This window comes from Diaphorina citri, unplaced genomic scaffold (genome assembly GCF_000475195.1).
Source record: "Diaphorina citri unplaced genomic scaffold, Diaci psyllid genome assembly version 1.1 scaffold100, whole genome shotgun sequence".
Taxonomy (NCBI): Eukaryota; Metazoa; Arthropoda; class Insecta; order Hemiptera; family Psyllidae; genus Diaphorina; species Diaphorina citri.
In genome coordinates this window covers 185,874-199,685 of record NW_007377537.1, presented here as the reverse complement: position 1 = coordinate 199,685, position 13,812 = coordinate 185,874, and the positions used below count along the sequence as shown (strand labels likewise).

The 13,812-nt window shown below is 35.1% G+C and overlaps 1 protein-coding gene across 3 annotated transcripts in view; it reads left to right on the top strand.

Moving 5' to 3' along the window:
- LOC103524475 (optomotor-blind protein-like) overlaps positions 1–12,838 on the top strand; it is a 68,531-nt gene extending 55,693 nt beyond the window's left edge. The window contains exons 2-3 of one of the 3 annotated variants that reach the window (XM_026819878.1): positions 3,253–3,366; positions 12,559–12,838. In XM_026819878.1, coding sequence (XP_026675679.1) covers positions 3,253–3,366; positions 12,559–12,790 — 346 coding nt within the window. In that variant the 3' untranslated portion in view covers positions 12,791–12,838. Of the gene's footprint in view, positions 1–3,252; positions 3,367–4,480; positions 4,595–12,558 lie in introns of all 3 variants that reach the window. The other 2 variants (XM_026819876.1, XM_026819877.1) reach the window with 2 other exon arrangements.
- Positions 12,839–13,812: the final 974 nt, after the last annotated feature.

The window sequence follows — 13,812 nt, the reverse complement described above, 5'->3', positions numbered from 1 at the left end:
CTACATTTACACTGTAATCGGTCAACATCGTTTGAAAGTTTATCATATCGTAAGCTTTTTTGTCCACCAAAATTCTTTAATCTTACCTACTATATTATGGGCTCCATCTAATGTCAATCAACGAAGATATACTTCGTTTGACTTGGAACTTAACTTTGTTCAACCAGACAGGTGTCCGAAATTTCTAGATCTCTTTAGAGTTCTAGGTATTTCCAAACACGAGCTTTCGTTACAGCCTTTTTTTCCAAGTGGCAGGTTTTTCCTGAAACTCTTCCTTTCTGAAGGAGCTCTTCCAACACAAAATTAGTATAGAATAGCATCATATTAGAATGCATCCTATATTACCAGCTCTCACAACTTTACAGTAGGAACAGAGGAATAACTCGCACAAGGGGTCAACGCATCATTTGCAGGGGGATGAATTGTTGTGAAGCTCGCACATCACGGATTTTACCTCACAATACTCTTCACATATCCTACCTTATACCTCTCACATCCTACCTCATAATACCTTTCACATGTTGTACCTAATACTCCTCATATGTTGTACCTCATAACGCAGGGCGAAGAATCATGGCCGCCTGCAGCCCGCGTCAGCTGAATAGCAAAGAGAAAAAAAACTTCGATATAATGAAAACATAGAGGTAGGAGATTTTGTAAGACCTGAAAATAAAACTATAGCATATATTTTGTTCAGAGCTCACTGCCCCATAGTACTTCCTGTTTGTGAATACGATGGTTGCATATGGAGAAAAATCCATCACCATGATGATGATGATAATGATAGATCCAAATCTATGCGAACAATAATCGCAATGAAAAGGCAGACTGTTGGTGATGCATAATTGTATCACTATTTTCCGTTTTCATTTCGTAGCAATCTAGCAATGATTAGACTTGTGTGGTCTGTGTCGTAGCAGCCCCACTATATCCCGTAAGATGTTTTTCATGGAATGGGCGAGAAGAGACGCAAGCATTAACTCATCATTATCATGAAATCCAAGATATATTTAGGATGAGAACACACAAATTGGTGGAGATGTAAATTTTCAATAGTCTAGATTCGAGTTAGCGAAATTGCTAAATTAGAAGCGATGTCTGTACTACCTACATAGGTTTGAAAATATGAGTTGAACTTTTTTTTTCTTTTGCAAATATCATCAAAATCGGACAAACGGTTCGTTCGAGTTGTGGTGAAACAACTAAACGAAGAAACAAACAGACAATGATTATGAAACAAACAAACAAACAAACAAACAAACAAACTAAAGGAACAAATAGTAGAAACACTAATCATTAGACGAGTTGCCCTAACGCATTCGAGTTAGCGAAATTTCTAAATTAGAAGCGATGTCTGTACTACCTACATTAGGTTTGAAAATATGAGTTGAACTTTTTTTTTTTTTTGCAAATACCTATCATAAAAATCGGACAAACGGTTCGTTCGAGTTGTGGTGAAACAACTAAACGAGGAAACAAACAGACAATGAAACAAACAAATAAACAAACAAACAAACTAAAGGAACAAATAGTAGAAACACTAATCATTAGACGAGTTGCCCTAACGCACCCCTCGTTCGTAGCAAATATTCAAAAAGTTCTGTAAACAAAAGCGTCGATGGGAATTGAAAGTGCAAATTATTTTTTTGAGGGGAGAACGCGAGATGGGTCAAAATTCGAAATCCTTCATTTTGTTTTTTGTTCCTCTTTAGCACAGTTTTTAAAAAATGGAAAAATGAAATGAGCTTTTATTTTTTCATTGATGTAAAACATTTTTGGAGGTTTTCGAAGCCAATTTTTTGTATTCGAGGGCTATTAGAAATTTTCATTTAATTTTACAACTGATTTTAAAATTGATTCAAAATTATTGCTATCAAACCAAGTACTCACAGACCTGTCATTTTGAAAACTGTCTTTCTATCCATATAGGTATTATGATGTCCATATTTACTTACAACTAATATTGTCATCCGGTAAATTGTTAGAATTCGAAATCCTTCATTTTGTTTTTTGTTCCTCTTTAGCACAGTTTTTAAAAAATGGAAAAATGAAATGAGCTTTTATTTTTTCATTGTAAAACATTTTTGGAGGTTTCCGAAGCCAATTTTTTGTATCCGAGGGCTATTAGAAATTTTCATTTAATTTTCCAACTGATTTTAAAATTGATTCAAAATTATTGCTATCAAACCAAGTACTCACAGACCTGTCATTTTAAAAACTGTCTTTCTATCCATATATAATGTCCATATTTACTTATAACTAATATTGTCATCCGGTAAATTGTTAGAACTTTGATTTGATTTATTTTGTCATTTTCCTTTTGAAAATTACAATTATAACTGTCATATCCACATTAATTTCCATAAATATGAATTTGTCAATCTAATATTCAATTTAATCACATGTTTATTCAGGTTTCAGGAACTTAACTATTAAGGTCTAGGACAAAATTTAATTCCCAATTATAACTGTCATATCCACATTAATTTCCATAAATATGAATTTGTCAATCTAATATTCAATTTAATCACATGTTTATTCAGGTTTTAGGAACTTAACTATTAAGGTCGACAAAATTTAATTTAATTCAGGAATTTGATTTCTTTTGTCATTTTTCTTTTGAAAATTACAATTATAACTGTCATATTCACATTAATTTCCATAAATATGAATTTGTCAATCTAATATTCAATTTGATCACATGTTTATTCAGGTTTTAGGAAATTAACTATTAAGGTCTAGGACAAAATTTAATTCCAATTCAGGAACTTATTGCAGTTTCCCATAACTGCTGGATAATTTGTGTACTTTTACTGTCATTTATTTTTCTAGCCAATATGCAGGTTTTCTAGTGACTTTGAAAATCGTAGGTAGGCACTGAGTTCGAATCTCAGTGAAATTCAATGGCTTGTTCCTGTGAACTGATGGAACTTTTTCAATCAAAATAAACCTACCACTTGAATTGTTCGTCATATTTATTTTTTTCCAAGACAATTTTCTGGGCACCATTATTGTTAGACCTTGAAATAAGATGCCTGCTTTGCCTTAATTTCCCAACGATTTCAGTTCAACCAAGAACCGAAAATTGGTAGTTTTAATAAATTTAAGTGATGTGTCTATTTTTTTTTTTCTTTTTAAGTTTTTAAGCTTTTTTTCAAGTCAAGTGGTTTGTCAATTTTGATCAACGCCCTCCCTAAGGTCACCCCAGCAGCTTTTTTTCAATGTGATGAACTTTTGATTCGACTTTCGCAGGCAAATGTTCCCCCAGATGAAATTTCGCGTGTCTGGGCTCGACGCCAAGGCCAAATATATTCTCCTCTTAGATATAGTAGCCTCGGATGACTTCCGTTATAAGTTCCACAACAGGTTAGAGACGGTCCCTTTAGCTTTTAAGTTCTATATTTGATCCTTATGTTTCTCCTTGAGGAGGAAATGGGGGGAAAAGTGTTTGAGATGGAAAGGAACGGTGAAAAATTGTTTTTTTTTTCATTGTTGTTTTGCCTTTTTTTTTGCCGAGAAATCTAACAACACAGCATTGCACAGGTGACAACACCGCATTTAGACTAATTAACTTAGTTTTAAATTTGGTGCTAAAATTGTTTATCTCTAAAATGAATGAGCTAGGTATATATGCTGAATAAATAATTATATTGCAGTTTCCCATAACTGCTGCATAATTTGTGTACTTTTACTGTCATTTATTTTTCTAGCCAATATGCAGGTTTTCTAGTGACTTAGAAAATCGCAGGTAGGCACTGAGTTCGAATCTCAGTGAAATTCAATGGGTTGTTCCTGTGAACTGATGGAACTTTTTCAATCAAAATAAACCTACCACTTGAATTTTTCGTCATATTTATTTGGGATTCAATACACTTGAGATTGAGATGTGTCCGGTGGTATTGTGGTTTAGGTTGGTTTCGTTTATGTTTTCGACTCGTATTTCAATGCGAATGTCAACAAATGAGACTTTCGGGATTCAATACACTTGAGATTGAGATGTGTCCGGTGGTATTGTGGTTTAGGTTGGTTTCGTTTATGTTTTCGACTCGTATTTCAATGGGAATGTCAACAAATGAGACTTCGATTTTATTTATCAAACGTTGATTATTATTAGTTAGAGTATTATGTACATAATTGTTTTTCTCTCTTTTGGAAGTTTTCCTAATCTTTTGATGAAGTGGATTATAGTTTGATGAGTTTTGATCTCAATTGCTCGGGGACTAGTATTGACTTAACTTTTGTCAAGTTTCAGTACCTATCTTTTGTTGCTCATTTTCTTTGTTTTCCTTAAATGGATCAAAATCAGAAGTAAATTAAAATAATTTAACTTAAAGATCTTACAATCGGTTTTCTTTTTTGTTCAAATGAATTTTTGTTATTGTCTCAAACATTTTTCTCTCAACTCCTCCTCCTCTCTCTGCTTTTACACGTTTTATCATTTCTTTGAGTTTTTTTGTGTTTTCTTTTTTATTTTTCGTAGGCGCATGTTTCCCGCATACAAAGTAAGGGTAATGGGTCTAGACAAAAAGGCTAAATATATTCTCCTAATGGACATAGTCGCCGCTGATGACTGTCGATACAAATTCCACAACAGGTTAGAAACATCTCCCACAATATCTTTCAATTTAATGTTAAACTGATGTGGCAAGAAGACTTGTAAAATAGTGATACTGCTGATGAATCCTCTTTTGAATTTTTCTGAGAACGATTTCCTTTTTAGTTGCATGAATTTTGATTTGCAAAGAAGTAAGTATTGATGAAAGTATCAATTATACAGAGTGTAAAAGCCAGGTTTCTCTGCATGATGTTCATTTATTTGTACAAATTTTAGGCGTCTAATAATCTCTTCGGGAAAGAACATCCAATTTTATCTAGAAGTTATACTTTGTCGAAACCAAATACAAAATAACAAAAACATCCCATTGTCAATAATAATTCTAATGAACATTGTAGGTAAATATTTCTTAATCTCATTTGACATGGAAAGCAAATGGGTGGTTTTACAAATTAAATAAAAGCAATTGTAACTTTTGACATTAAGAAATGTCTAGTCAATGCTTCAATGGAATATAATTTACATCCAAGTCAACGATAGAAGAGTATTTGTGTATTTCAACACTGTAGGTTGTTGAAACCATTTCTTTAACACCAAACCTATAATTATTTCCATGATAGCTAACCAACTCCTACTTCTCGATAGAAACAACTTAATCATCAATGTAAAAAAATACAATAAACCAAGTTATGATCTAGGTATCAGTTAAAGATATTTGTTTTATAGGTATCTAGAACGATAAAGTGAACACTTCTATTTGTTCATGATAGTTCGTTACATTTTTAACAAAACAATAAAGGATTCTACACTCTGTATAATAATTTGAATCTTACATGAAAAGTAATGTCGAAAATATTCACCTAAAGATATTTGTTTTATAGGTATCTAGAACGATAAAGTGAACACTTCTATTTGTTCATGATAGTTCGTTACATTTTTAACAAAACAATGAAGGATTCTACACTCTGTATAATAATTTGGATCTTAGTTGAAAAGTAATGTCGAAAATATTCACCAACACTCAATGGAAATCATATCAAAATCAATTTTCTTCTCTTGAATGATTGAAATTCAGAATCAAATATATTTGGTCTTTTTGTTCATCATTTGGAGAACATGATTAATAGCATTGCCTTTGAATTTTTTCAACTTTTATTTCAACAGTTATATTTTGCTTCATTTATGATGCTTTCATTTTGTATGGCATTTTAGCTTTTCAATGCTTTCCCCAAATTGTTTCACACCTTATTTGGATTGTTTTACCTATTGATAAAATTAATATTTTCAAGGAATTCGGAACCAAAAACAATTTCAATTACGCTCAAAATTTAGATGATTGGAAAATCATGTTCTCAGTATCATTTTTTTCAAAGCTTTTGCATGCCTTGTCATTTTTCTTTTAAAATATTTTTTAATTAAAAAAATAATTAGTTAAGTACCACTTTTATTTGAGTGGGTATTTTTATTTTGCACCTTACTAACATACAAATTTTGACATTTATTATGTAAGTATTGTAAAAATGTCAAAAAAGTCACCCTGATTTAATTTTCCTTCAGAAATCATGTGTGTGGTTGCAAATTAATGGGTTTGTTTACCTGGCTTCTAAGTAGGACCTCGTGAGGACTTACCCCCGTGCTTATGAACAAAAATTCTCGCTTTCAAGTAAACTGAAGTCAATTTGGGCTTTTTGGCCAATCAAGTGTTTGTAGTTTAGAAATTTTGGAATGGATACTTCAGTTCTACTTGAGAGCCAATATTTTGTTCTGTTTACAAATATGGGTTTAAGCAAGCAATGGTGGACGTGGTGCAATGATGGATTCAAGTATTTCAAGTTCCTTCTATGTATTTTACATACAGTGCATTCATAAAGTCCCCCCCCACCCTTATTTTTGAACCGATGAATTTAGAATCCTGAAATTTTGTATTCAAGCCTATATTTACCTCTAGTTTCTTATAGGCTATGTAAAAATTCAGGGACTTTTTCAGGGTGGGCATCTGTTCTAGGACCTCTGATTTCTAACTTACGCGAACTCAAAATGCTTATGAAAATCTGCAGACGAGGAAATCTGCAAACTCAAGAAAGGATTACCGTTGTGTTATTTCTCCATTTTCTATGGGTGTGTCCACTGTATGTGATTTGACTAATGATTCAGCAATATAAATTGAACAATACTGATTGTGCTCAACAATTTGATATTCAGAAAATACTGCTTTATTGACACCAATATAAATTGAACAATACTGACTGTGCTCAACAATTTGATGTTCAGAAAATACTGTTTTATTGGCAGTAATTATTTTATTGTGAACCACTTGTCTTGAGGCCTTTTCTAAAGTATTAAGTGCATTAAGCCACAAAAAACTGTCAGTTTTACCTATATTTGGTACATTATAATATATTATGTAAAGAAATAATTTGTTTCTCAATGAAACCCTGTATGCAGATCGCACAAAACCTTCTAACAAGATTCACATCCTCCCCAGTAGATCCTCGAGAGAAAATAATCTTCCTGGCGACACCCGACAACTCATGCAAAAGATTATTCCAACATAGAGATAGATAGACGATCCTTTTGATAGACTCCGACGTTTTTCATGGGATCTTCACAGAAAAAGCGCGCGTATTTGAATTGCTGGAATCAGTTAAAATCGCATTTTTCGAAAATTTTGAGTTACTCACATTTTGTTCTAGGTGTGCGAACATAGAGATAGATAGACGATCCTTTTGATAGACTCCGACAAACAGGAGGGTATCTAGGCCCTTCTGTTTATACCTTGTGAACATATACCCACCTTTCTTGTTAATAAACAAAGGGAAGATGATAAACGCCGCTAAATGGGTAGCAAACAACACTTTCGGGATATTTACCGAAGACTTTATCAATGTGTGTGACAACTGAGCTGGAAGTGTCGCCCGGGATTCAATACACTTGAGATTGAGATGTGTCCGGTGGTATTGTGGTTTAGGTTGGTTTCGTTTATGTTTTCGACTCGTATTTCAATGTGCGAATGTCAACAAATGAGACTTCGATTTTATTTATCAAACGTTGATTATTATTAGTTAGAGTATTATGTACATAATAAAATTGTTTTTCTCTCTTTTGGAAGTTTTCCTAATCTTTTGATGAAGTGGAATATAGTTTGATGAGTTTTGATCTCAATTGCTCGGGGACTAGTATTGACTTAACTTTTGCCAAGTTTCAGTACCTACGGCAATCAAGTGAATTTTGCAGCTTTTACAACAAAGTGCGTCTGATGAAATAGGCAATACGCAATAGTAATTAATAGCTAGAAAAAGTAATAGCCGATATAATTAATGGCCAAATCATAACCAAAGTAAAAGGACGTCAATAAAACACCATTTCATCAACAGTTCTGAGTGATATTTCATGTGAATTTTTGACAACATTGCGATCAGGTTTTTCTTCAATTTCATGAATTCTATGGGCATTGTCCTCGCCATTTTGATGAGAAAATCACCTTCCGTGTTAAACGCTACACCTTAAAGTTCCCATCAGAGGATGGCACACACAATAGATCAAATCCTCTGCTAAAGAGGCCTCATTAAGTCGGGTGTTACCAAAGGTGGTGGCTGTCGGGTTAGATAAACATGATCCGGAATATACGCTTGCCACCAAAGTAACCCGAAACAGCGGGACATCTGCGAAACTTTTTGAACGGAGTATTGAAGAATATTGAACCATTGTCGAAAGTTATCAGAGCATTCGATAATTGAAGAGCCAGACAAAAACGGTGCCGAAAAATGAAGTAGGCTCGAAGAAAAGGTTGAAAAATAGATAAAAGATTTTAATCTGATAGTGTTAACCTAGTGTCTGGAGAGATACAGAGAGGGCATCTTACTTTTGAATTCGGTGCGGGTGTACTACAGGGATCTGTTCTAGGACCTCTAATTTCTAACTTACGCCAACTCAAAATGCTTATGAAAATCTGCAGACGAGGAAATCTGCAAACTCAAGAAAGGATTACCGTTGTGTTATTTCTCAATTTTCTATGGGTGTGTCCACTGTATGTGATTTGACCAATGATTCAGCAATATAAATTGAACAATACTGACTGTGCTCAACAATTTGATGTTCAGAAAATACTGTTTTATTGACAGTAATTATTTTATTGTGAACCACTTGTCTTAAGGCTTTTTCTAAAGTATTAAGTGCATTAAGCCACAAAAAGCTGTGATGTGATTTGACCAATGATTCAGCAATATAAATTGAACAATACTGACTGTGCTCAACAATTTGATGTTCAGAAAATACTGTTTTATTGGCAGTAATTATTTTATTGTGAACCACTTGTCTTGAGGCCTTTTCTAAAGTATTAAGTGCATTAAGCCACAAAAAACTGTCATTTCATCAACAGTTCTGAGTGATATTTCATGTGAATTTTTGACAACATTGCGATCAGGTTTTTCTTCAATTTCATGAATTCTATGGGTATTGTCCTCGCCATTTTGATGAGAAAATTACCGTCCGTGTTAAACGCTACACCTTAAAGTTCCCATCAGAGGATGGCACACACAATAGATCAAATCCTCTGCTAAAGAGGCCTCATTATGTCGGGTGTTAGTAAAGGTAGTACACTGTGTTTCCGTCTAAAGCCCAACGCTGCCCTACAGTTTCAAAACCAATTTTTGCGAGACAAATATGCAATCTCTCTGAGGTTCTTGAAAAAGTCCATGATGATTGAAGATAATTTAAAATCCCAAAAGCTCTAAATAGTATAAACAATCCCAATAACCAAGTACCTATACCTAAAGTCCCGAAAACTGTAAACAGATAACTAAAAACCTAACACATTGTTACCTGGCTAACCGGATGTGATAATAAGGTGCTGATTAGTAATTAAAAATCTAACCTAAATCCCTCCCATGTTAATGAATTTAGGAAACTAATTAATTACGTCAAGGTTAAACGATAAGAACTTTCGGATGATTAATTCGATAATAATTTGATATTTTATCCAGTGGGGTCCGGATTAACCTCTAGTCATATAATTCTAACTGGGGTATATGGGACCTATGAAACAGTCCGGGCAGAATTTTTTGGAGCGTCATACCTAGATGTTTTTAATTTGTTTATTCCAGAATTCATTATTTAACCAATAATATCACTGGAATACACCGGTATTCCTCTAGTTAGTCCATTCTTATGAAATTCATCCCGAGGCATGGCCAAACTTGTGGAAAAGGCATGGCCGAACTTGTAGTTAACACCAAAGACCATTTTGACATTCACGAAAGGGATTTTGGTCAACGTAGATCAAGAAAGTCACCCTGTCACCACAGATTACCGCTTCCGTGGTGTGCACGGACAGAACCTTCCATTGTTTTCAATCTCACCCCTTGGTGCCTGGTTCGCTCAAAACTTTTACAATGAGATCTACTCGTCCCAAATGGACAGTCCAAAGTACTACAACGCCAAAAATACCCTTCAGCGTGGTCGAACCACCTTCGGGCAGTTACTTCTTCGTCCAAAAAGAAGCACGGTACGCATTTCTCCCTCAAAAACAAAGTAGCATTAACCTCATCTTCTCACTCCAGGAGGGTAGATTGTAGATTCCTATCAGCGAGATAAAATAAATCGCGGACAAATTCTCAAAAATTAGTGGACAAGCAGCAAAAACCGGCAGGGGTTGATCTTCACATCACAATCCACGAAAGCGATTTTGGCCAACGTAGATCAAAAAGTTTACCCCATCACCAAAGGTTAGGAGAGTTCCGCTTCCGTAGGGCGCGCGGACAGAACCTTCCATAGTTTTCAATCTCCCCCCTTGGTGTCTGGTTCGCTCAAAACTTTTACAATGAGATCTACTCGTCCCAATTTGACAGTCCAAAGTACTACAACGCCAAAATTACCTTTCAGCGTGGTCGAACCACCTTCGGGCAGTTACTTCTTCGTCCAAAAAGAAGCGCGGTACTCATTTCTCCCTTAAAAGCAAAGTAGCATTAACCTCATCTTCTCACTCCAGGAGGGTAGATTCCTATCGGCGAGATAAAATCGCGGAGTCTATTACACTAGGGAGAGCAGGGGGAGCACTTAAAAAACAGGGAAGATTCACTATGGGATTATTGAACGAAAAAAAGAGAAGAAGAAAAAATGGATAGGTAGATATTAAAAAAGCGTTCGACTCGTTGGAGGGATATTTCGTTGAAATGGAGATATCTCATTTTAATAGAGCCGTCAGTATTTAACACTGTGTTTAAAAAGAGATTAATGAGGTGGCAGAGGGTTGCGTTCGATAGGAGATTATTCGTTAGAGAGATGAGCTCTAACATAGCGTTCTGCAGGGTAGTGGCCTTCTGCCCATTTTGTTGAGGCTTTTTTTTCGAAACATGCAATCCCCACGAACCCTAACTACCTTTTATTTTCTGAATTATGAGCTCTTACAGGGTGTAATTATTGAGTTTTGTGAGTTGATATAGTTTTTATTGTTCAGGGTGGATTGTTGCATCGCTCCTACATTTACACTGTAATCGGTCGACATCGTTTGAAAGTTTATCATATTGTAAGCTTTTTTGTCCACCAAAATTCTTTAATCTTACCTACTATATTATGGGCTCCATCTAATGTCAATCAACGAAGATATACTTCGTTTGACTTGGAACTTAACTTTGTTCAACCAGACAGGTGTCCGAAATTTCTAGAGCTCTTTAGAGTTCTAGGTATTTCCAAACACGAGCTTTCGTTACAGCCTTTTTTCCAAGTGGCAGGTTTTTCCTGAAACTCTTCCTTTCTGAAGGAGCTCTTCCAACACAAAATTACATTACTTTTTCGTATAGAATAGCATCATATTAGAATGCATCCTATTCTACCAGCTCTCACAACTTTACTGTAGGAACAGAGGAAAAACTCACACAAGGGGTCAACGCATCATTTGCAGGGGGATGAATTGTTGTGAAGCTCGCACATCACGGATTTTACCTCACAATACTCTTCACATATCCTACCTTATACCTCTCACATCCTACCTCATAATACCTTTCACATGTTGTACCTAATACTCCTCATATGTTGTACCTCATAACGCAGGGCGAAGAATCATGGCCGCCTGCAGCCCGCGTCAGCTGAATAGCAAAGAGAAAAAAAACTTCGATATAATGAAAACATAGAGGTAGGAGATTTTGTAAGACCTGAAAATAAAACTATAGCATATATTTTGTTCAGAGCTCACCGCCCCATAGTACTTCCTGTTTGTGAATACGATGGTTGCATATGGAGAAAAATCCATCACCATGATGATGATGATGATAATGATAGATCCAAATCTATGCGAACAATAATCGCAATGAAAAGGCAGACTGTTGGTGATACATAATTGTATCACTATTTTCCGTTTTCATTTCGTAGCAATGATTAGACTCGTGTGGTCTGTGTCGTAGCATCCCCACTATATCCCGTAAGATGTTTTTCATGGAATGGGCAAGCCTATATAATCCTCTAGTTTCTTATAGGCTATGTGAAAATTCAGGGACTTCTTCAGGGTGGGCCACAGGGGGGCCAACTTTAAAATCTTAAATAAGAACCCCCTACTTTTGATGCTTCATATTAAAGGTCAAAAGTAGAGGGTTCTCATTTAAGATTTTAAAGTTGGCCCCCCTGGGGCCCACCCTGAAAAAGTCCCTGAATTTTCACATAGCCTATAAGAAACTAGAGGTAAATATAGGCTTGTATACAAAATTTCAGGATTCTAAATTCATCGGTTCAAAAATTAAGGTGGGGGGGGGACTTTATGAATGCTCTGTATGTATGTACAGTATAGGTTTCGAGTAACTATCTTACAATGTCCACATGTTTGGATGGATCTTCAAAAACAAAAATCAGGTTAAGTTAAAGACTAAGTAGTTTTTTCCAAATTTTGAAAAAAAAAAAAAAAAAAAAAAAAAAAAAAAAAAAAAAAAAAAAAAAAAAAAAAAGAGAGAGAAGTAGTTTTTTCCAAATTAAAAAAAAAAAAAACTTCAACAAATTTTTGATTGTGTCCCTTTCAGCCGATGGATGGTAGCGGGCAAGGCCGACCCGGAAATGCCCAAACGAATGTATATTCACCCCGATAGTCCTTCCACTGGAGACCAATGGATGCAGAAAGTGGTCTCCTTCCATAAACTGAAGTTAACCAATAACATCTCCGACAAGCATGGCTTCGTAAGTGTCTTTCAAATTACTTTTCTCTTTATTAGATTCAAATTGATTTCCACCCTTAACTTTTTTTCTCTTAGGTAGGTAATTTTATTTTTCCCTTTCGTTCTTTTATTTTTAGGTTATGAGTGCTAGTGTTGATAGAATTGCTGGATCAAATGACTTACTGCTAGATAAAACCTCCACTCAAAATCTAAATTAGTTAAAGTAAACCTGAATAAATTAGTTCATCATTTCATCAAATCGGAAACATATTAGGAGCTCCTGACAACTTGATTACAACCCGGGGGACCTTTAGCTCCAAGCGGTTCTAGCACTATAAGGATCTTTCTTTATGAACGAAATACTGGCTCTTATAACTAAATCAATCAGAACCATCTGATTGGTCTAAAAGTAAACCCTTTACAGCATATCAAGCAATATACTAAGGCAGAATTACCTACCTATTACAAAAATCTGATTGACTAAAATTGAACCTTAAACAGCAAATTGAAATCTTGAAAAACTTTAATATAGTTGAGCGGCCGTTGATCGATGAGGTGAATCTATCCTTTTTTTTTAAGAGGTTTGACAGAGGGTGTTTTTTTTTTTTTTTTTTTTTTTTTTTTTTTTTTTTTTTTTTTTTAAGAGGTTTGACAGAGGGAACTTTAACTGCTATGGTCTTATCGTCCCGAAATCGAGGAGAGAAGGAAGACAGGATAGGAGAAAGCCAGCCGTTCCGAGAACGAACATTATCCCATCAGGATAAAATCCGCCCCGGGCGGGAATCGAACCCGCGGCCTAGCGCTTACAAGGCAGACGCACTACCAACTAAGCTAAGTAGGCTGGCGCTTGAGAGCTAGAATATTGTCCACAAATTAATTAATTTATTAACGAGAGTTTTACTCGTTCTCAAGCTACAACTGAAGCACCAATTCCAAACATATGATTGGCCAAAATTGACCCAAGTTTGACTTGAAAGTTGAGAGCGAAAATTTCCATATATATCGAAGCCAGTATTTTCTTCTAATGATAAAAGGGCGAAAGCATTGCCAGACTTTCACACAACTCGCCTGTTGGCTGACAATGGTTAGAAAAATATTTCGCCTTAAATTCGGAACAGGATA